The sequence below is a fragment of the Lepeophtheirus salmonis genome, chromosome 1, assembly GCF_016086655.4.
Source record: "Lepeophtheirus salmonis chromosome 1, UVic_Lsal_1.4, whole genome shotgun sequence".
In the NCBI taxonomy this organism is placed as follows: domain Eukaryota; kingdom Metazoa; phylum Arthropoda; class Copepoda; order Siphonostomatoida; family Caligidae; genus Lepeophtheirus; species Lepeophtheirus salmonis.
In genome coordinates, this window is record NC_052131.2 from 31,518,220 (window position 1) to 31,541,541 (window position 23,322).

The 23,322-nt window shown below is 34.6% G+C and overlaps 6 protein-coding genes across 7 annotated transcripts; 3 read left to right on the plus strand and 3 right to left on the minus strand.

Annotated features, from left to right (window-relative positions):
• Nucleotides 1-1,290: 1,290 nt before the first annotated feature.
• LOC121127635 (uncharacterized) lies at nt 1,291-5,420 on the minus strand. 2 transcript variants are annotated; one of them, XR_011781647.1, is made up of 4 exons: nt 4,812-5,420; nt 4,182-4,748; nt 1,452-4,066; nt 1,291-1,372 (listed from the first exon to the last, which is right to left on the minus strand). XR_011781647.1 is itself a non-coding variant. In XM_040723056.2 (3 exons), exons 2-3 carry the CDS (start codon nt 4,213-4,215, stop codon nt 3,375-3,377), a joined length of 726 nt encoding a protein of 241 aa, XP_040578990.2. In that variant the 5' UTR covers nt 4,216-4,748; nt 4,812-5,417; the 3' UTR covers nt 1,918-3,374. The 2 variants fall into 2 exon arrangements, 1 of the variants encoding a protein (XP_040578990.2); XM_040723056.2 differs by lacking the exon at nt 1,291-1,372 and having other exon boundaries at nt 1,918-4,066; nt 4,812-5,417.
• A 1,130-nt stretch (nt 5,421-6,550) lies between these two features.
• LOC121127626 (uncharacterized) lies at nt 6,551-7,543 on the minus strand. The gene is made up of 2 exons (XM_040723049.2): nt 7,100-7,543; nt 6,551-6,998 (listed from the first exon to the last, which is right to left on the minus strand). Exons 1-2 carry the CDS (start codon nt 7,365-7,367, stop codon nt 6,712-6,714), a joined length of 555 nt encoding a protein of 184 aa, XP_040578983.1. The 5' UTR covers nt 7,368-7,543; the 3' UTR covers nt 6,551-6,711.
• A 2,368-nt stretch (nt 7,544-9,911) lies between these two features.
• On the plus strand, nt 9,912-11,915 carry LOC121127616 (uncharacterized). Its single transcript, XM_040723040.2, has 2 exons — nt 9,912-11,442; nt 11,516-11,915. The coding sequence occupies exons 1-2, from the start codon at nt 10,060-10,062 to the stop codon at nt 11,741-11,743; spliced, it is 1,611 nt and encodes a 536-aa protein (XP_040578974.1). The 5' UTR covers nt 9,912-10,059; the 3' UTR covers nt 11,744-11,915.
• A 100-nt stretch (nt 11,916-12,015) lies between these two features.
• LOC121127607 (nudC domain-containing protein 1) lies at nt 12,016-14,125 on the plus strand. The gene is made up of 2 exons (XM_040723029.2): nt 12,016-12,538; nt 12,606-14,125. Exons 1-2 carry the CDS (start codon nt 12,254-12,256, stop codon nt 14,067-14,069), a joined length of 1,749 nt encoding a protein of 582 aa, XP_040578963.1. The 5' UTR covers nt 12,016-12,253; the 3' UTR covers nt 14,070-14,125.
• A 232-nt stretch (nt 14,126-14,357) lies between these two features.
• On the minus strand, nt 14,358-20,777 carry mop (tyrosine-protein phosphatase non-receptor type protein myopic). Its single transcript, XM_040723019.2, has 7 exons — nt 19,617-20,777; nt 18,680-19,557; nt 18,150-18,611; nt 15,644-18,073; nt 15,314-15,574; nt 15,036-15,251; nt 14,358-14,975 (listed from the first exon to the last, which is right to left on the minus strand). The coding sequence occupies exons 1-7, from the start codon at nt 19,990-19,992 to the stop codon at nt 14,418-14,420; spliced, it is 5,181 nt and encodes a 1,726-aa protein (XP_040578953.1). The 5' UTR covers nt 19,993-20,777; the 3' UTR covers nt 14,358-14,417.
• Nucleotides 20,778-21,197: 420 nt separating this feature from the next.
• Nucleotides 21,198-23,167, plus strand: LOC121127581 (uncharacterized). Its single transcript, XM_040722996.2, has 2 exons — nt 21,198-21,693; nt 21,874-23,167. The coding sequence occupies exons 1-2, from the start codon at nt 21,343-21,345 to the stop codon at nt 23,041-23,043; spliced, it is 1,521 nt and encodes a 506-aa protein (XP_040578930.1). The 5' UTR covers nt 21,198-21,342; the 3' UTR covers nt 23,044-23,167.
• Nucleotides 23,168-23,322: the final 155 nt, after the last annotated feature.

The following is a 23,322-nucleotide window of genomic DNA, read 5'->3' on the forward strand; positions in this document are numbered from 1 at the left end:
TTCCATGATGTCAACCCACACATCATTACTACATTTTGAATTAGATATATATATAGTCTCGCGTTAAACATCCCAACTTGGGTTTCAACATTAATATCTTGAAAGGCTAAATAAAATTATATTTTAATTTAAAAATTGGAATAAAAAAAATCTGTTGAAAAATACGTAATCAACACATCGACATTTCTAAATTCATATCATTATGATAATACATAGTGTCTTGTCAGTCTTCTTTTATTCAGTCCAGTCTTAGAACTGTTCTTATCAGTCATATCTCTATGATACCGAATGGACCATTCATATCTCAACACTCTGAATTTTAAACTTCAACAAGATATCATTTATTAATGAACTATAGAATTTCAACAAAATTAACACTCTAAATAGATGTGTGTCTGAGCTCTTTTAATAATTAATGTAGTCGCCCTTAGCGGCAATGATGGCTTCCAGGCGGTGGCGGAAGGCCTGGCACCCACTGCGGATGTAGTTCTCTGTTATAGCGTCCCAGTACAGGCTGACAGGGGCTTTGAGGGCCTCGATGTTAGGATGACAGATACTACAGGCCTTCTCCTCGACATGCACACAAAAGGTGTAGTCGAAGAGGGGCCAAAAATGTCAACAATAAAAAAAAAGCTCAAAAGAGTAGTATGAAACCACGATATCTCTTGCATGGTTCATCGTGGACTTGGCCTGGCCTGTTTTGTATAACTAAACCGGGTCTAGTTTGCCTTTTTGGACGGATATCTTCTTCCTCTGCAACGTTTCAGACTTGCCAATGGCGTAGATGGTAGTCCTGGAGACACCCATTTGCTTGGAGTGAATTAATGAAAATTCGTCGATCATGATCAAGTGTAATTTTCTCGAATTGTACGTAAGATAGACAGTTCATTTTTTTTAATAAATATATATAACTAATTGCTTATGCTTTAACATGTCGAAATATGAATTAAATCCAATCTCTCAACCTTCATTAATTATTGAATTAGTAAGTGCTCAGATTTCAAGGCACCACTAGGTAATACCAAACTTGGGGGGGGGCAGATTATTGATATATGATCGAATATTCAAGTGCTGGTTGTCAAGCTGCTTAAAATCCCCTCATTCCCCATTTACTATTATCCTTCTTGGAGTTGTATTATTTCGCCTCAACACGACGCCACTCTCTGAAGCCTTGATTTCAAACTAATATAGGTAAACAGCACTCACGTCCTTTAAGTATGCATGGCGTCATTGGGTATCTTTTTTTCTATAAATAAATAGAAAATGACGTATTAGGTGTGAAATTATATAAAAGAGGGATATATTATCTGCTTCGTCCATGAATTGAATTTGTCAAATCATTCTATTTGCAAATTAAGTTTCACCATCTTCTCTATAATATAATGTATCATATCAATTAATGCATTATACTTATATAAGCACATACTATAAGGTGTATACCGTATATTTACCTCCCTTTAAGGTAGTAGTGTAATTTATGGAGGTGTTTAATACTACTGCTAATGGAGCATTTCCATTCAAATGTTCATTTGTTTTCTTCGTTTTCTCCCTACAGCAACTAGGAGGTGCTCTGTTTCCGGAGTAAAAAAACATTTTCGAAAACAATGTCTTATAAAATCTATTTGTTTGTTTTTTTCATGAAGGCACACATACTAACAATGACCATAGAGTATTAAAATTATGTACAACCTTAGATTGATAGAATATATGCGCTTATAAGTTGATAAACAGTTATTATTATGGCCTCACTTATTGTATCACGTCGTTAAATGTCACCACATCTATGTGTACCAGTATGTACTAGGTATATCACATAAAATATAATTTCCGTCCTTATAATCATTTTTATATTATGTGTATCATATACATTATAATATATTGTACAAATCGTAAATAACGTTCCGATTGGCTAATCAATTAAATTAAATTATTTTATTTAATAAATGGCACATGATGTTAAATTTATAAATATGATTTACAAAAAATAAAAATGACTATGAAATTGAACTACTGTGTACATTATACTGTTCCGTTTTTGGGTTCATATCCCCCCCCATACACAATGATATTTTTCCCTAGAGACAGCAGCACTGGAATGTATTTCTAAGTGGGGGACAATGATCCCTTGGCTTCTATGGCTCTAACGCCACTGGCTGGAGGCAATCCAAAAAGTAACTCTGTTGAAGTTTGAGGCAGAAAAATTATAAAAAGTATTTGGGATGGTACAAGAGCATGGGCGTCCGCAGGATTCTATTTTGAGAGAGGGGCTAGGTTTTGGGAATTTTCTGAAAGAAAATCCAAAAATTTAAAAAAAAAAATGAAAAATTAAATTTTTCTGAAAAAAATTTTGAAATAATAGTTTATTTGGAAAAAAAGTTCAAACATTTAATTTTTTTTTACAACAAATTTCAAAAAAAAAGTTAAAAAAAATTTTTTTTTTACAAAATTTCAAATTTTATCTTTTATGGGAAAAAATTTCAAAAATCCACAGCTGTTCACAAAAAAATAATTCCAAAACAAAATTTAAATACTAAATTTTTAGAAGAAAAATTTCAAAAAAAAGCAAAAATTCCTTAATTTGGGGATGCTACAGCCTTATAGCCCAACCCTTGCAGATGCCCCCGAAGATGCTTAATAATGGCCTATTTTGATTCAAAATCACATTTTGTTTAGATTAAAATTATCTGTGCGACGTCAAAAATGACTTAAGAGGCATTAAACATTGCCAGTCCGTTTTTTTATTTTCCCCAGCAGAAAAGGTATTTTTGGAGGAAAAGAATATCAATTCGAAAATGTAACAGTCTAATGTAGTACTAATATGTAAAAAGTTACTTAGGTACAGTGTGATTGTCGTGAATAAGGCATAATATATGTAAGCCTGCCGGAAATCACTGCACCTGTTGATTCAAGCCTATTATTTAAACAGGTGGGCTCATACTTGACTGAATAATTCATGCTAATTTTTCCTTCAATACTCCTAGCAACATTATTTCATTGCTGAGTAATTGTCCCATTTTTCGTCTTTCAATATTTCTATCTAACGATTTATTAACTTCAAATCACGTATGAAGAAATCAGATTTTATTCATCAGGGAAATTATAACGAAATTTTATCTATGATCTTCCTTTCCTTTTCATTTCTTACTAAGTACATATAACATAATACGGGATTATGTTCCATATAATAGAGTTTTAACCACTTCAGTACATATATATGAATTAAGTGAACCATTCTTAAAACAGTATGATAAAAAAGTTATCATGGGGAAACAACTTCACTCAACATAAGCCACAGTCCTATTTCTCAACAAATTACTTCTTTTTTTTTTTTCCTCAGAAAAATGGAGATCTGGCATTAATTTTTTCAAGCTTCCTTAATTAAAAAGAATGTTTGCTATTTTCTCTGCATTGTTGGCCCTGTAGTAATTCCGTGAAATGGAAAATGAAATGCGACACGTTGGACATGAGTCAACAGACTCATTTTCGAAGCAGTCTGAACAAAGCCAATGATCATGAATACATGCATAAATACGAGTTCTCATCTCTTCAAAGCAAATTGGACACTCAAAGAATTCTAAAATGGAAGATGGACTACTCTCTTCTTGTATGTTAGAGGCCTCAGAGAATGCTTCATTGATTTTGGAGATGTAGAACTCGAGATTTGGACTATAATATTTCTTGTGAGTGGTATTGCTATTAAACTCAACTAAATTGGCATTGAATCGCTTCACGTATGCATCCAAATCCGGAAATTTTTGAAGAAAGGGTCTTTTCTTCTCGTATAATTCATTGAATAGGTCATATTGTCCGGAACTAAAGGCTAATCCTAGGTCCTGTAAGTGTATTTCCGTTCTTTTAATTAATTTTTTCGCCAGTCCAGAGTGTTCGTATTTTATAGCAAGGAATAATGGAGTTTCACCAGCCTCTGACTCAGTATTTACATCTAAACCAGCACATTTTTTGTTTCCCAACAATTGTTGAGCGAGCTCTGTGTGTCCTTGTATAGAGAGAAGATGCAGACCCGTGAATCCCATGGCGTTCTTCGAGTTGATCATGAGCGTTATATCTGTAATTAATATAATTTAATCACCGTTAATGAGCAGAGTAACATATAAATACATGTTCATTGTACATAAAATTGAAAGAGTTTAATGAACTCATGGTGGCGCTCCTCCCTTTACCTTCATCAAGACAAATCCTTAGAACTGTTTTCATGACGTTTCTAAGACCATACAAACAAGCATGATGAAAAAAAGGATCTTGTATTCCTCTAAACAATAATTTTCGTTTTTCTCAGGGCTCCTCCTGTTGTCCAGTAAGAAATTGTTGTGTATTTTACTCTCATATTTTAAATAACGTATAGCTAATATCATTTGCATCTGCATATAAGCAAAGTACAACATCCAATGATTAAAATCCCATTCAATGTATGTATGAGCTTGAATCCCTATGAATCCATGGAGGACCAGAGCTCCAAGTCTGCAATTAGAACCCACATATCCAAATACGTATCCCAAATGATAGAGAATGAGGAGTATGTGATGAAAAATGTCCTTGAAATTGATAATAAGTGCAATCATTTCATGATCTTGTAGAGGGAATCCATCCATAATATCCTGTAATTGACAATTGGACTCCATGGCTTTAGTTTCAATGTTTCGTATGGTATTCTCGTAATCTTTTATATGACCATTGAGTTTTTGGAGTTTGGCATGGATCATAAGTTTCTCTAGTTTTTTCTCCTCCTCCTGATCAATTATAATAGAGTCTATGAATAAAAAAGATCAAAGATCATTTAAAAAATATCTTACCTGAACAGTATTAAAGCCTTCCATGAATTCATTTTGTCGCTCTATTGCTAACTCCAACTTATTCAGGGGATATGTGAGCAATCCCAAATTCCGTAGAAAAATGTCAAAGGAAATATCGGATTTGAATAAAGCTTCAAATCCATTATAGATTTGAAAGCCGGAGTTAAAAAGAAGGACATATGAAAGTGAATGGATGAGAAAAGACAAACTGAAGAAGATGTTATGCATGATGGTGAAACAGGGAATTGCTATCAATCGGATATTGCTCTTATTTTTGACACATGTGCCGCATCTGTTGAGCAGGAGCGCTCATTTAATGATGGGAATCCCTGCCTAAATATTTCTTGTTCTTCTTTTACCCTCTTGCTACACGTTACTCCGGGCCATTTATTAAGTACCTACATTCTTTAATTCTTCGTCCAACGCAAAAATGATGTTTAATTGCATTTTATTATGCATGTAATTAATAAGTAAGCATAGCGTCGCTGGATCAATGACCAATTAATTAATTATTATACTCTCAACAAATTTTTACCCACTCTTGGTACATATCAATATTAATCTAAATTTTTTTAAACTATTATTTGAGCTTAAAGTGCTACAATACACCATATAGTAATGGTCCATTACTATATTTCACATCTATTTCTTCAAAAAGAAACAAGCGGGAAAAAGGCACAAAATTATTGGTAGTTAGCCAATTCTTTCCAACTCTGGAGTTATCATTCTGCATTCAATAATTGTTGGCATTTTTCTCAGCTAATTAGAATTAACCAATCAACGTTTAAGAACACTGATAAGGGAAGAAAAGAAACAGAAAAATCACTAGCTATCTGACATGAAAATAAAAATAATGCGTTTTCATGTGACGACAACATTATTGATGTCGGCCATTTTGGGGGTCTAGACAACCAAATTTTAAAACTATAAAAACATTTTTTTCAATAATATTGAAGAAATATATATGTGTATATATATATATAAAGCCTTTTGAAAAAGCTTCATAAAGATTTTTTGGAAATTTCTCCATTTTATGTAGTAAAAATATCAACTTTGAGTCCTCAACTTGGCGTCTCCTTCAATTATGATGCAATTTAAGGGGTAATTGAAAACATCCCCACAAACATAAAAGATTCCAACATAGTAAACAAACTAAATATACAAAAACAATATTATGTACACATCGGAGGCTTAACCTATTTATTTATAACGTTCCTCTACGCACCACTAGATAGAGCTCGCGTCGCCAGTGCTACGTATCCCTAGTTTGAGAAACACCAATTAATCTAATTAAAAGAGGTTGACTATGATTCTAGTATAGGTAGAGTTTGCAGAAGGGCTGGGAAGCCAAAATGAACATTTTATATAATATTATGTTCTTAACATGTAAATATTATTTTTAAAAATTGGGCACCCTAAGGAACTTTTGATTTCATTGGTATTTATTGATTGTAAACTATAAATACTATGTTCATAATTATTAATACCCTATCTCACCTTATGTTTTAATAGTCAATAGCCTAGCCTTTGTTTTTTATGGCTGCTCCTAGACGATTTTTGGGTTAATAATTTCATTGATTCCAAACTTATTTAAAATATATAGCAATTGCCTTGTCCGGCACTTCAGTGCAATATCCTTGCTTCTCCCATGAACAAATTTATAAATGCTATTAATTATAAACAAAACTAATTAAGACAATACAATATTAATATACTATAGTACATAATATATAAATTAATTCAATTATAATATATCATTTATTCAGTCTTTGATTTCTATTGACAAAATATTGTCTAAATAAATATTTAGTATAATTACTATACAATAATAATAAGCATTTATCACTAAGATATTTGTACTTGTATCGGATCGAAAAAGTAAGTTGATATGTATAATATATTACGGGACTGAGGGGAAAAGTTTCGTTTCATTGATCAATTTACTGTTACAATTTATTGAGGTAGATAAAGTAGAATTTTTTAGAGATCTTTCACGAAGATGGAGAAGAATCCGGGCAGCGGATTCGAGATATTCATTCTTATTTCTCGCCTTTTTGTATATAAATGATTCACTTTCCTTAGAGGATTTGTGAATACTGTTCCCGTATAATTGCATTGTTTCATCAATCTTTTGAGCAATGGCTAATCGAAATTCTTGTGAGCGCCAAACGACTTCCATAATTGAATCTAGAAAATAATGTACAATACAATATATTAAAATATGTAACCTTATACTCTATAGGAACTAAGAAACATTCCATGTGGAGTGATCTAGATGAAGAACTTACTTTTTAGATCCATGTTCCCAAGAACATTCCTCCGTAAGAGATCCTCTCCTCGAATGAGAACGTGCATGGGGACTCGAATAGAATTATCAGTAAGTTGTCTGTAGAGGGCACTAAGAGATTGATGAAGAATATTGTTTTTTGAGTATGAATGCTCCTCTAAGTAAGTTTTCAGAACTGGAACATGCTTTCGTAATTCCTTTCTTCTTTTAATGTATTCTCGATCGTCTCTTTTATGACTCCCTAAGTTGATGTCTGGATAGCCACCCATTCTGAATTCAATATCCTTATATAGAGTAAAGGAGCCTAGTAGCTACCTCTAGTACCACTTATTTCACTCAAAAAAAATCTTTTAATGCCCTTAATACTTCTATTCTGAATATTCCCCCTCAACTTGCTTAGTATATTCCACACGTTCGTTGCTTCGGCGGCGTGTATGAGACACGAGAGAAATAAAAAAGCAATCGACGTTGCAACTAGTAGCCGTCGTCGTCATAGTAGTAGTATTGCAAGTTCGTTGACCTAAAATGCAGACGCCTTGGGAGTTGGGATGTACCTTGCTCTTACAATAATAATGTGAACCTACATGCACTTCTGTCTACTTTTAAAGCAGTTCCTTTATTTGATGACTACCACATACTTATATAACATCTAAGTAGGTCTTAAATTAGAAGAGTATCCAGAGATCAAATAACTTTAACTGCATACCCCTTTAATTAGTTTAGTCTGGAAACGATACAAACTGCGATTATTGTATCCTTGTATAAAGTCATCTTAATATGCACACTAATACTGAAAACATTTATTCAAGGACAAAGAAGCTGCAAGAGGTGATATATTTTCACTTTTTCTTAAGATAACATTCGTTGCATGCTGCAAGACTAGGAGTACATGTAACATTGCCTTTTAAAGAGTGAAGGTGCTGCTTCTATTCCTTCATCTGTTCAAAGAAGGAATATCCTCATTTGAGTTCCAATTCTATCGGATTATAGACAATCTTAGATATATTTAGGTGTGGCGTCAAGGCTAAAAATTGTCTCGTCACTCTAATTATATTATTATTAGTTATTTTATTACTATTACAAGTCAAGAACTCTTCAAGCAGTCAGAAAAAAAGGGGGTGAGTTGGAGAGAGAGATTGAGACCTCATTAAATCCTGGTTTTAACCCTAAAAGGGTCTGCCACCATCTTTTGATTTTTAAAAAGAGGACGTGTAGTCCAATCATCAGTGTCGGTTTTAGGAGTGAATACAGGGATTTTAAAACGTGTTTACGCAAGTTTATTAAGGTCATTTTCAAAAAACAAACATCTAACCTAATAAAAATTGATAAAATAAATGTTTAAAAAAATCAGAGAGCCAAATATTTGGGCAAAATTAACTCGCCTCTACCTCCCAAAAAAATCAAATACAACTGCTAAGGTCTGCGTAGTTATTATAGAAGTTAGTAATTTCTGGGTTAATATTTTGAAATTAGCCAAATTTAAAAATAAAATGTAAATAAATTTTGATTTTTGTTTATGATTTTAGTATTTTTAAATAAATTTTTTTTGATTTTTGTCTTTCTTTATTTCTAAATTTACTTTTACATTGAGTCGATTCGAAAATCGTCTTAATCCATGAAAATTAGACATTTAATTCATTTTTTTAAAAAGTCCCTGGATGATCAGAATAGGATGTAAATAGAGTAAATGTCCCCACAAAAGAGGACAAATAGTCACCCTGGTTGAATTAACCACTATGTATCAGTTCTTCATATTTATTTCTGTGAAGTTGAAGATGAATGGTTAGAAACAATTGTTTCATTAGTTCAAATGTATTGCTTTTTATACTTTTTATAGAATATGAAAATAATACAGTAGACTTAGTTAGTCTCGACTAATTATATTAATCACTTACACCTAATTTAAGGCGACCAATCGTCCTTTTTAACTCGGACTTACCCTCCTTTTACATCCTGCTCAGAGCATGTGGGTTCTTATAAATTCATCATATGTCCGGTTTTTATGGATTCAATTTTTATTCGATTCAAAATTAAAGAAAGATTAAAATAAATAAATATTAGTAATTAAAAAACTGATCATTTTTGGTAATCAGAAGATTATCATCCTAATCTAATGAATATATTAATACCATGTTGCTCATAAACAATAATCGAGTCTTCATATCTAGAGTTTAGAAGCAGAGTTTTAAATTTATTCACCGAAAGATGTGATGCCAATCAATTAAATTCCTTTTAGCTACATACGAAGCAAAACAATCTCTTATTAGAGGAAGATAACCTTATCCGAGTTGTCAGTTATTTTGTTTAGGTAGTTAGTAGTTACATAAATTTTAATAGCATGTACCAAACTACTATGAAAATGTACAAGTTTATACCGGTCACATAATATGTATGTACGTCAGTATTGATATTTTATTTATAGGCCAGCTGTCGTTACTTTTTAATGATAGCAAGTTGAAAAACAGGAACACCAGTTATATTTATATAAGTTTACGACGTGATTTTATTCCATATATTTATTGTAGAGGTAAAAAATTAATAGAAATGTAATTATATATTAAGCAATTAACCTTTTCACGGATCATTAAGTGACACTTCAAAATTAAAATTGGAACTACCAAAATTTAAATAAAGTAGTCCATAAAAATTATAACAACTGTCATATGCAGAAAGAGCTTTAAATCAATGATTATATATATTTTTGATAAATAAGGAAACATCATTATCATGTATCATTATAATTAATACACATTATATTCTATATTATATGAAATTATATATATACGGCCATACAAAATGTATTTGGTAGTCCTGCTTTTTTCCCTCTCTTTAAAATTGAATGATATTTAAATAATTGGTTATACTTTATTAGAAATTCTGTGGTTCTCTGTAGGAAACGTCAGATAATTTGAGGCGTTTCTCACGGGTCGTGATCCATCTTGGAGTGAAAGAAAGAAGAAAATGGACTCCACTTTAGAGCTACTAAACTATGCTCCAGGGATGTACATTGACGAGGAGGAGGACGAAGTCTTCATCGGACCCACAGAGAGCTCAAAGGAGACTCGGGGTAAGAATGCTGGACTCACGCGCAGGAAAACTTATCTCCATCAATCTCCAGAAGATGAGTCCGGCTTTCAAGAGGAGGAGCAAGAAAAAGAAGGGTTCGGGCCATATCCAGATCCGCAAGATCCTTTCGAGGCCTGGTTCAGCTCCGAGTCGGAGATGTTGATCCTCTACGAAATGTTCGGAGAATTCTACGACGAAGAGTTTGAAAAACTCAGCTACCAAGAAAAGAAAAAGGTCCAGGACAAGGTTCAAGTCTCGGAGCCCAAATCCGCTGAGGAGCTCATGCGACTCTATCCCGAAGAGGAAATGGATTCCTCCTTGAATCATTCCCTTCAAGACCTGGAGCTCGCTCAAAGTCTTTCGGAGAACACCATCCAAGACACAAAGTCACTCTCTCCCCACGACCAAGAAACCCCAAAGGACTTTTCAGATTGGTTCCAGCCCATGGAAGAGCTCATTCTATTCGATATTCTGGGAATCAACTACAGGGAAGTCTTTGAAGAAATGACTCCCTTAGAACAAAGGGAGTTGCGCAAGAAAGTGGACAACACAGAGCCTAAGAGCAAAGAGGAAATCCTCGCAATGCTTGCTGAAGGAGAAAATGAGCACGAGGAAGAAGAAGATTCCCAAGTGTCAGAATTGGATGAGTCTCTGGATTCTCCGAAACTAAATTCAAAGCAAAAGTCGAGGAGACTCACTCTTTTAGCTCAAAATCAAGAAAAAGTCCCTGAAGGAGTAGAAAGAACTCCTGGTAAAGTGTCCCCTCAAGAGTATGTGTTCAAGACACCCTCAAATCATCGAAGAAACTATGGAAGAACAACACCCTCGTATTTGAGGCCCACTTCAGCATCTGCACGGAAGGAACACTCTCCCAAGAGTTCTGAGAAGCTTCATTGCCCCCGTTATTGTGAGAGCAATAGCGTCAGTCCACATTTTGGCTCATCTCCCAAACAATCTTCCTCCCGACGTCCCACGACAGGGATTGACTTATCTAAAGTAGTGTCCCCTGTTGCTCAATATATCCGTTCTAATCCCGTCCCTCCTCTCATTCGAAACATAAAACCCTCCCCGTATCATGCCAAGCAAGTGATATCAGAGGTTGTCAAAGAGACTCAACCACTTCAGCCCTCCTGTTGTCGTCTCAATGACAAAAACTTTATTCCCCTTCCTGAAGCCAACTACAAGCCCTCAAGTTTGTTTACAGAGCAAGAAATTGAATCCAAAGTCAAGACTCTGTCAATGTCATCTTTTCCTTCCACCGACGCTCTTGAGCCTAAGGTTCTGTATTTGTTTGCCCTTATCTTTACTTCAAGAATTTCTGAATGGATTTAATTTATTTTCTTTTTTACAGATCTTTCGTCATTTAGGAAGAGTTAAAGTCCCTCGTTCGATTCAGTTGAGCAAAAATGGTATAGAGAATTTGGAAAATATTATTCCTTCATCATCTGGTTCTTCTTGTAAAATGACTCTTAAGAAAAACGTTCGAGACTCGATAGCAACTCCCTCTAATGAAAGTATGATTGACATGTCAGTCCACGAAATCAAAGCAGTACAAAAGCTATCACACTTTAAAGCTTGAGGGTTTTAGTTACCATATTCCTTCATAATTTACTATGTGTAATTCAAAGCGATAATGTTTGTATTAATATATACTGACACTGTAATTAAGACCATTTAATATAATAATTAATTAATTATGTTGTATATATTTTCTTTGGTGTGTTTGAAATACAAATGAAATAAAAAATTTATTAAGCATGTGTACTAGGGGTTAATCATGGAATTCTAGAGGATCCATGGATAAATAATACTATTTATCCATAAATTTGCCGGCCGGACCGTTTTTAAAACGCTATGTTGTGACGTTTCCCATATCAAAATCATAAGAGTTTACGCTTGACTTGTTAAAGGTTATAATTTATAAACACTTGAACTCTGAAGACTGAAAAGATCGCGCTTTTTCATTTTTGTGATAAAATTGAAACTTGGGTCTAGGTTTTTAGGATATCATAATTAAAATTATATCCACTCAACTTTATTTTAAGCCCGATTTTCATTATCTCATCTTTTCATTTTGTGTTCCTTTGAAATGCCGTCTACTCAGCTTGATGACTCCTCCAGAATGGAGAAGCTCTCTTTCGCACCTAACCGAGACTTGTTGGACTCTAACTTTGAAGGATATAAATTAAGCCTAGAATCTGTTCCTGTTTATTCATCTGATTTGTGCCAGTCAGTTCTGAATCCTAGGGCTTTGTCTGATAGTCAATTATCCTTTGCTCATGCCAAGTTGGCTCATGTCTACAATTCTAATCTTATCGTGAGGAATCCTTCAACAGGGTATTCCTACATCCTAGAATCCAATTCCATTCTTCAGGTTTGTATCTTTTTTTAAAACTAGATTTCATTACATATCTGTATCCAATTTCTCATTTTTACATTAGATTTCTGATCATTGCCAAGATCACAAAAGTCCTGAAGTCTCTTGCATATGGTCGAGCAGCACACCAAAAGGAACTTCCAGTTCTGATATTTACAATCCCAGTCTCACCTTTGCAGACGAGTCTCTCTCTGTGTATGCTGATGGGATTGGTACTCTTCAATTCCTGAGCCTGTCTAATTCTTCTCCATGGAAGTCTATATTCAAGGAAGAGATTTGTGGGTCTAATCGTTCATTTGTTGTCATTGATGCTCTTAGAGTGTCTTCAAATGAGCTACATACTCTTTTGATGTATGTAGATCAATCAGAAAAGGTTTCATCGAGTCTAAAAATAGAGAAACATGTGTCTGTGGTGGAATGGATGACCTTTAAGAATGAAAATGGTGGCAATAAAGAGGGCTGGACTCTCGATAGAGTAAGAAGATATGCTTTTTATGGACCTTTGGAAAAGTGTCATTTGACCAATGATGGAGACTCAATGTACTTTATCACTGATAAGCCCTTTAAAGTAGTTTTTGATTCTACTTTAGGCGATGATACCTCAACTATCGATGAAAAAGAGGAAATTATTCCTCCCACAAATGAAGAAATTACACCATCCCCATTTCATTGGTATCAAACCGTCGAAGACATTATTGTATGGATTCTTTTGCCCAAAGAAACGACAAAAAGAGATATCAAAGTAGAGTTTAAACCTTCATTCCTGGCAGTTTTTGTAAAAGGGGAACCACTAGTCTCTGGAAAGCTATGGAATATATTAGAATCTGATACTATGTCTTGGACCATCAAGGATAGGAAGTTAGAAATTAACTTTTCTAAAGTGAATGAAGGAATGGTATGGCAGAGATTTCTTACTCAGGGTCTTTTAGACGGTGATGAATTAGCGGATCCTAATGCCATTGATGTGATACAAAGTGTTATCGCATCTAGAGAAGATAATCAAGGCTCAGTGTTTAACATGAATGAGCTAGAAGACATTGATTCGTCATCTGAGTCGAACAAATTCATATATGTTGTGAATGGAGATTCTCACAAAACGATTGCGATAGGAGATTTGGGAGGACGGCAATGGCTATTCGATGGCCCAAAGTCTCAATTCTGCATTCGACATGACGTCGATGGTCTTGTTTGGAGTCTTGAAACGGTGAATAATCTCGAACATGTGGCAACATTTTCTGCCTTGGGCTATGTTCAAGCATCTAAACAAAGTCGTAAGTTCACAGTATTTGCACCAAACTTTACTTTTGCCGCTATTATCGACTCCAGTCGCCATGTTTACATCTACAAACAACCATCAAAGATAAATTCTGACCTTCGGAATCGCAAAAGTGGCACTCAAGTCAAGGCCATTTCGAAGCAAAGTGTTATAACGCTTGATAACTCTGATGAAATATTGGGTGCAACGGCTTCAGATCATTCCATTATTTTGTGTACAAAAAAAAGTGTTGTGTGTATTAAAGTTTTGTAAGTTTGGAGGAAGTGTTTTTATTACGATATAATATAATATGTATTAATGATTTAAAATATATAAAATTTGTTCTAATTTTCAAATCATGGATCCCGAGACAAAAAAAAAGCACTCAGAAATCTTATACCAAAATACTTAAGAGTATAATACTTTGTATCTTGTCTTATACAAGTTGTATATCAATAAAATAAAAGGTAATAATTTATTTTCCTCGAAAATCCACGAATTCCTATTAAAATTTATAAAACTCAAATCACAGCAAAAATATTTAAAAAAAAATTAATTCAATTTAAGTTTGAAAAATCATTTTATTTTATTTATAAATGTACGGAAACATATATCAATTATCTATGACTTTAACTTGAGAGACCATAGAGGATCTAATTGACTCAATGGATCATTCGATTTCATGTCTGGATTCAAACCCATTATAGGTTTCAAAAAATCTTGCTTAGTAATTTTCTTTATGGGGGAAGAAGAATCTGTAAGGGAGATTTCATCCATTATTTTACTCAAATCATGTGGGTCTTCTCTTTTCGTCTCGAGCAGAGGTTGCAGACTTGGTTTCTTCAAATCATACTTAATGAGAATATTTTGACAGTGGGTTAACAAGGCTTCATATACCATTTTTAGGGACTCTTTATCTTTAAGTACTCCTTTCCTTTGTCGCATTAAATGGCTAGCTATCCCAGACGGCAGGGGTACGAGGGAAGCAAGTCCATTTTCATCATGCTTAATGGAACCAACATTAATCTCCGAGAGACATGACGAAAGGATAATGACCGATGCAGTCTTTCCAGAACCAACTTGACAATGAACCACGATAGGATGTGTCAAGACTCTTTGTTGACGATGATACTTGAGAAGAAGACATGCCACATCCAGGAGGAGAGACAATGTATTTACCTATTGATTAAAACGAAAAAGAACAGTAAGGAAAATATACATGCCGATATTATATTCCACCTGTTTGGTGGCTTGAATAAAAACAACGACTCTCGAAGTATTTGTAGAATTATTCATGATGGTCATTAACTTTTCAGTAAGGAAAGGGACTTCGTTCTTTGAACTCTGAAGGCTTATTTCGAGGGATCCAACTTTAACAGGAATTTTACGATCTATTGGCCAATATATAAAGATAGAGTGTGTGTCTTCTGGAACCAAGTTTATCACTGTTTCCACCTACGAAAAAGAATACAAAATAAAATATGCACTAATTTACATACCAAAAATGTTCAATTTACCTGTTCTTGCCAAACCATAGTCCAAAAATCTGACAAAGTACCAGATGTAGGAGATTGTGTAGCAATGTACCTAGGAGAATGTTGAGTTAAGCCTTTGATATGAGAGGCATTAATGTAATCATCTTTGGTTGAAGGCAATTCAACTCGATTATGATCGTAAGGTAAAACATCAGCATCTCTATTTTTCATCGGATAACATCTGGCCACAGAGATTTTCAACACGGGTCCTTTTTCAAACTGAGTCTTAATGTCTTTCCATATCTAATTTCCAATTAAAAAAACAAAGCTAGATTAAAATTTACATTTATAAGAGTGAAGATAAATAAATACTTTTTCAAAGGAAGTTGAATTCGGAGATGAAATATCTTTAATGATAGACTCTAATGTATTTGTCTCCTCAAATAAAGTATTCCGCAAATTTTCCGAGGATTCGAAAGGATCATGAGCACTAGCATGATTGATTTCTTTAGTAATTTTAGCTACTTCTTTTTCCTCTTCCAAATCTGAAGCAGTCATTACTTTTGGCTTGAGAACCTTTGGGTCAGGGCATGATCCTTTATGTTGATTTCCCTTTTTCGGTTCTTCAGGACTCACATTCAGAATTTTGTCAACACTTGACTCTCTGCCATCAATATTTTTGGTACAATTAACAGGTACTGGATTCAATGGATGGACAAAATTACTATTTATTCCTGATGATGGTAGATTGTTTGCATTTGAATGATCCACCCCAGATACATGAGCCATCTTATAATTTGCTTCGTTATTACTATTTGACGGTAAAACGGGGGTCACCCCTCCTGAATAACCATTGTTCATGGAGGTAGCAGTTGTAGATATTGGATTTTGGATACCTCCTTGTTGATACTGATGCATTGGATTTTGATAGCACAAACTTTGTTGGTGTACCTGCTGCGGTGGTTGCAAAAGAGAATTATTTACTGTGTTCTGTACATGAGAGACAGTACTGTTGGATTTTGGAGACTGAGCAACAGAATTTTGATGTCCTGTGTTCGAAGGATGATGTGTTTGAAATGCAGGTACTGAGCTATAAGAATTATAATTTACACTCCCTACACTTGAAGCTCCATGGTTATAATTGTAACCGGATTGGATCTGACCAGAGTATGCTTGCTGACCATATTGCTGAGTTAAAAATTGTTGTTGTGTAGTTAAATTTGATGATTGATTATAATTTGCTTCATTTGAAGTATGAACGTATGAAGAGGGCTGATTCAGCTGTGGTGGATACTGGCTCATTAATTGGGGCATTTGGTTAGTGGTAGTTGCCAAAAAGGGATTACGTTGTTGTATTAGATGAGCTGGAGTCGCACTGGATTGAAGATTTTGAGTACTACTATCACTATAAGGCTGTGATAAAGTTGTGGGATATTGGATGCCAAGGTTCTTTTGTAGCGTGTTATTAGCTGGTGCGACCACCTCACCACAAGGCATGGAATAATTGTATGGGTATTGATTTGTTTGATGATTATAAGATGGGTATGGCTGATTATTCAATTGATAATTGCCTTGGACGATGAACTGATTTGATTTCTGTTCAGTAACTTGTGGAGGATTAGAGTCTGATGATGAAATATCTTTGTTCTTGATTTGATTCAAGTAGGTCTGATTTTGGCTACTATTGAAGTACTGAGGATTAGGAGGGACTTGGGAAGTATTCGCAGTTCCATAATTTTGACCATAGTAATTACTTTGGTTAGGTTGATAAGAACTGATTCCAGAAGGATGCCCACTGGGCTGTGGGTGCGAGTATGGCTTCATTTTTTCTGTTCCAGGTTTATTAATACTATTGCTACTTGAACTGGGAATGTTCGTGGGATACTGATAAAAAGGTGATGAATTAGGAGGAGGAGCAATGGAAGAGGGGGGTTGATAATATTGTCTATGCTGCTCTTGTTGTTGAATTTGAGGACTAGCAGTAGCTAAAGTCATATTATTAGAAGCTTCAGTCCCAGAAGTATAGGTTGCCCGAGGTTGAGAATAATGGAGAGGAGCGGATACCTTGGATTCATTTGTAGATGTTGGTTTTGAAATAGGTGATGGCTCCTCACCTAATGCCTTATTTTGTTCAGATGGAAGAGGTCGAGTCTGTGAGAGAATTTGAGGAACAGAAGTGGCTTGGTAGACTTGCTTATTATCTTGAATCTTCATGGCATTTAAATAATCTTTCAATGTTGGTTTGCCAGATGCATTTGGTGGTGCAGAAGCAATAACTGGATTAAAATTATTCAGCCGAGGACCAACAGAAAAATTGGGATTTGGAGATGGCATATTTTTAGCTATAAGAGCATCTCTTTCTTCGGATTGCACTTTCACTACACCTTTTGCTTTACTTAAAGCCTTAGATACATTTGATTCTAATTTATCATAGAATTGAAGGCCTTTCGCTGTTTTATGAAGGAGATCATCATATGTGTGATATGAGTCAACGAGAGAGTTTATTAAATCCTTCCTAGCACTCAAAAGCTTGGAGACAGTACAGCGTGTATCAACACACTTTGCATTTGTATCTGCAAAAATTTGAAGGATATTGCTTTGAGCTCCTAAGTTTGTTCTGATAAGCTGAATCACCGAGTCATGCTTCTTTAGTTCTGTAGAAAACACTTCTGACAAATCTTTATTCTTATAAAGTATCAATTTTTTAGTAATGTCATCACTCTGTATTTCATCTCGTAATTTATCCAATAGAAAAATACGTTGACTCTTCATTTCTTTCACTTTATTATATATTAGGAGAATCTGTAGGGGTAAAAAATAATGATTAATAATGATCGTACTATCTCTATTGGATTATAATTAATTAATATATCAATACATCATCGATATTGTGTTCCGACTCTTCATCCAAGTCTTTCATGGACGGAACTATTTTTTCAAGTTCTTCCAATGGCTTTCCTAACAAATTGAAATTTTCCAAGTGCAATTGCATGGCATTGTGTAAAGTCGACGTTGACTCAGAGGCTACAGCTCTTGCTTCGATAAAAGTATCAAGCTCTCTCTTTAAGTCAACATTTAAATGTGATGTCCTTTTTTCACCAAGGAGAGCCTGAAATTCCTTTTCCTCTTCGTCTTCCTTTTCTAAAACCTGCTTCAACTGTTCGATTGCAGAGTCCACACTACAAGTTACAGTGTCTATTTGCTTCATGGCCTCAGCTAATTTGGAAATAGCATCCTTTTTTACACTCAATCCTGCAACACATTCTATCAATTCAGGAGGAAGATACTCCTGTTCTCCAGGCTCTGGGATTTCGTCTAAAGATAAAGATGCCAAAAAAACCTGTGAAAATAAATACAATAATTGGATTATCAAAATTGAATTTAGATATATATATCCAAATCAATTACCGCAAGCTCACTATCCTTCTTTTCAATCTCATCTCCTACAGTTCTGAGCAATTTTGCTTTTTCCTCAGAGTACAATGAGCTTGACTCATGTGCCTCGATTGGAACTAACTTAGAAAATATGTCCTTTCCTGAAATATCTATGTCTGTGACTTCAAAACCGATACCCTTTACTAAAGATGCACCCTTCAACTCTGGTAGTGTATTGATGTCTGGAACACTCTCATGATACACAAACTCATTTTCCTTTTTAGCATTGTCAAATTTGCCATTTATTACATCGGATGAAAAGGAGAGTGCACTCCCAATAAGAGCCTTATCAAATATTTCCGAGGCTAGCGAAGAAGAAACCAGGGACTTTCCTTTGGAGGAGGCGGTTTTTAGAGCATTCGAAGCAGCTTCTAAATATGCAACTCGTTCACCCATTTTTTGAGCCTCTTCGGATTGAAGACCCATATAATAAAATGACACAGCCGTATAGAAATGCATTTTAAAATCCACATAATGAAGCCATAGCTTCGCTAATTTAGATCCAACAATCTCGTATATATTTTCTTCCTCATTTTTTGAAAATGAGCCGTCAATTTTCCTTTTGGCTTGAAGATAATAGTCAACGACCTGTGCACCAACTTTAGCAACAATCGTTGCCTTTCGATGATCCAAAATACTCTTCTCTAAAATGCACTCCTGCGCTTGGGCAAGACAAACTTGAGATAGGAAAGCCAAGACATCTGAGTCAATATCTGTAGAGCGAATTGAAGTGCAGCGATCTGGAATGATGTGGAATGCCCAGGCTGCGCATTGGAAATGTGTACAAGCCATTTTCATTTCTTCAGAGGATATCCTAGGTTCCTCAGAGGCAAGGATGGAATGTAGGGCACCTATCAATCACAAAAAATGTTCGTGGCATGAACTCGAGATTAACTCTGAGTGTGTCTACCTGAATTGTAAAGAACGGAGGACATTTCAAGGGAAATGTCATTAAATGCCACAATAACAGGATTTGAATCATTGTAGAGTGTGTACCAACTCCACGGAATCCCACCCTCTTCATCATCGGGATCCAGTTCCAGACGATTTTTCAGGAAACTCAACTGAGCATAGTACTTTTTCACCTCAGCTATCCCTGAAACGTCCTTGGATACACGAATACATGCATGAGCTCGCAACGTTTCAAACTCGCGGATCTCTTCTTCAAATCCCGTTTCCCCATAGCGACCACGGATGAGCTCACGCAGTCTTGAGGAAATCCCTTCATTGTCAGGACTTCGTTTCAATTCACATTTCAGCATAGGCAATCGCGGAACACCTTCCATTCTCTACAAATTTCTTTTCATTTATTAATGGAGCAGAAAGTTTTAAGTATCCAAATCTCAAGAGACAATAATCATTAATTAATATTCATGGGTTAAAACTTGAAAGTGCCAAGTTAAATTAACCTAGTTGTCAGCTCATCAAATGTCAAACCCTCGATCACTAAAGTAACACCTATTTCTTAGTCACCACTAGCTATTATATTTCAATTTTTATAACTTTATTATTCATTTGCTTAATAATATTAAATGCATAGCTAGACAACCAGCAGTCTCTACATTCTTTCTTCTTATTCTAGCTAAATATTACCGAACTAGCCAGTTAGTAAACAAAGTAATCTGCCCAGTAACATAGACACCTAAATACTTTACACACGCAACCTCTTCTCCATTAGTTTAATAAATGAATACTTTCTTACCTTTGATATTATTGCTTTAAAAAATATCCATAGACTAGATAAATAATTATTTAATAAATATCCCAAAGTTGATAACAGTTAATGACATTTGAAAAATGTCTCCAAGTTGGATTGAAACAAGCCCTCGTAAAAAATTAACTTCTTACAACCCTTAGGTCGATGGGAGTTAAAAAAAAGGTATGGCTACTCTTTAAATAAAGTATGACATTAATACAATAGTGAATGTCTACTATTTTAATTTATATAAAATTAGCGGGAGTACCCAGCTCGGAGTTATTGAGTGTCGATGAACTTTGTTATAAGAATATAAATATAACACTACCTTTTTCTTTTTTAATATTACGTATTGAGCTTTATCTACACTAGCTCGTTGTTAAAAATGGGTCATTCAAAGAAAAACTTTGTTTTATTAATATCTCATAAATTGTAGTTATTTGATATAACTACAATTTATGAGAGGTTCATTAGTTTTACAAATAATAATTGCATTTATTATTTCGTAAACGTTTTTTGAACATTAATGCCTAAGGGCATGTAAATAACTAATTCACGTCACAACTCATAACTAAACAGTCAGACGTCATCCGTCTTTAGCTATTTCTACTATCTAGCTATAATTCATTCCTTTGATCTAATACGCAATTAATGCCTTAATTGAATATTTATATGTATATGACAGATTGAAAGACAAAAATCAATTGTATATTCAGCATGAAGTTCATGAGTCACACTGAAAGTTAAATTATTTATTATAGGCAAGCAACTGGAGAAGTACAGCTAGCTAGATACAGTATTAGAAAAGCGGAATGACGAAATTCAGGTTTAGGTTCCTTATGAGTTATGACGTCAATTCAAAGAATTTCAATTCATGTCGTAATTAAAATAACATAGAATAAAAAAACTCGGTTGAGTCTCAGAGAATGATCAATGGACAATGCCTCCGTTTAAAGTCATTAGCAGTCTATATAATTTATCCCTGGATTTGATAGCAGAGACGCTCCTCAAGAATCATGCCGGGGAAAGTGTGAATACGGATAATGAGACGGATTTCGAGGCTATGTTTTCATCCTCACCTCCAGGAATGAACTTGTCCGACACCATTTCCGAAAAGATTCTCGGGAAATATTCCTTAAACATTCCTTTATCCCTCATGTTCAAGAGATGTGTTCCATTTAATATTGTTAGATTGGATCTTACTGGATTTGTTCGTTTTGGACCCATTGACTCGGATGTCTTTCATGAGTTTGATGAGGCCCTCTACATTTTGCTAAAAAAGATTCCAAGGGTTAATATAAAGAACGGGATCCAACCATGTATTAATAAATTTAGTTATTCATTAATGAACTGCTAGCTAGATGTAGTCGTTGTCAATCATAGTTTATGTAACAGAAACGGATTCCGTTTCTGTATTTTAACCTCTTTTCTTTTGATGGTGAATTGTCCATACTTAATTATTCCCTTTTAGATTCGGGAGTTATTTCTTAAAACTCATGAAAAGTTTACTTATATTCCTAAAGTAAGGAATCATCACATGTATATTATAGGAAATCATTGTGTACATCTCGAAGTATTGGACATTTCCTATAACAAGCTTGTTACAGGAGAAGGACTCAAATACTTGCTCAATTGTAAGGAATTAAGGAAGCTCTACTTATTCAAAGTATCTACTTCGGAGCATGAAGTTGTGCGACTCTTAGATTCTCTACCCAACTTAGTGCACCTTGGCTACAAATCCCTGGGAAATGTGGTCAATACTCTACGTAAACGACTTAAACGATCATTTCGAGGAATGCCACATAATCGAAGACTTAAACTTACTCATATTGATAACACAGGTGCATATAATAATCGAGTTTCCTGTCTTCGTTGTAAGCCCTCTCTCCTCAACGTCATCAAGGAGACATGCCCTGACATAAAGACATTAAAGTTGAGGGTGAAAGATGAGGATTTATTTGATTTTAGTTTGATAGAAAGTGTACGAAATGTGGAATTTGTCTATAACGTTGGAGTGCCTGCTTCGCCTTCAAATGGTACACTCAGATTCCTGGTATGTAGTGGGAAGTCCCTCACTTCCATTTCTCTCATATGCTCCTTCATTTCGACGCCAATTTTAAGGGGAATAGCTTTGGAGTGTGTCATGCTAGAGTCTCTTTGGATTCGTTGTAATTATTTTAATGACTCAAGCCTTGGGCCTTTCTTGGAGAAAAAACATGGGCATTTGAAGAGGCTTAAAATATTGTATATCCGTGTGGGTGAAAATGAGGAGCAGCTACCTGTACTTCCAAAGGCCGTTTTTACATTTATCTTACAGAATGCTGGACAAACTCTGAGTGAATTGACTGTCTTTATGCTTTCGCCGACTCTCACAGATGCTTATATTTATGAATTATTTGTTGAGCTTCATCTCGTTGCTTTGCAAAAAGTGCTATTTTTAGTTCCGGGTGAAAATAATTCTGGAGGATTATTACCCCTTACCATCGAAACTCTTCGTTTCCTTTTGAACTTTTGTCCTAATCTGATTAAAATTGGAAATATAGCCTGTTGGAATGTACGTAGAGGAGAAATTCTACTGGACCCTAATTTGAATAACCTTAGTCATGGCAATTATAAGTTGAATATTGTCGATAAAAGATAGATGTTACCATATTTTTGTATTATAACATAAAGTGTCTAGTTATAACTCTTTGTAGATTGATGTATTTTGGTTTGTTTAATTTGATTTTTGTGTTCTTGTTAAAATACATACGTTCATTTATCAATGGAAAGTTTCATTGCAGGAGAAAAATATATGATATTTAGCTACCGCCGCTCTACTAAATGGAGAGATTAAATTTGTATGGATAACAAAATATATTAGCTAGCTTAATATAAATATATAATAATGATCATATTGCGTGAAATATTTAGGAACATG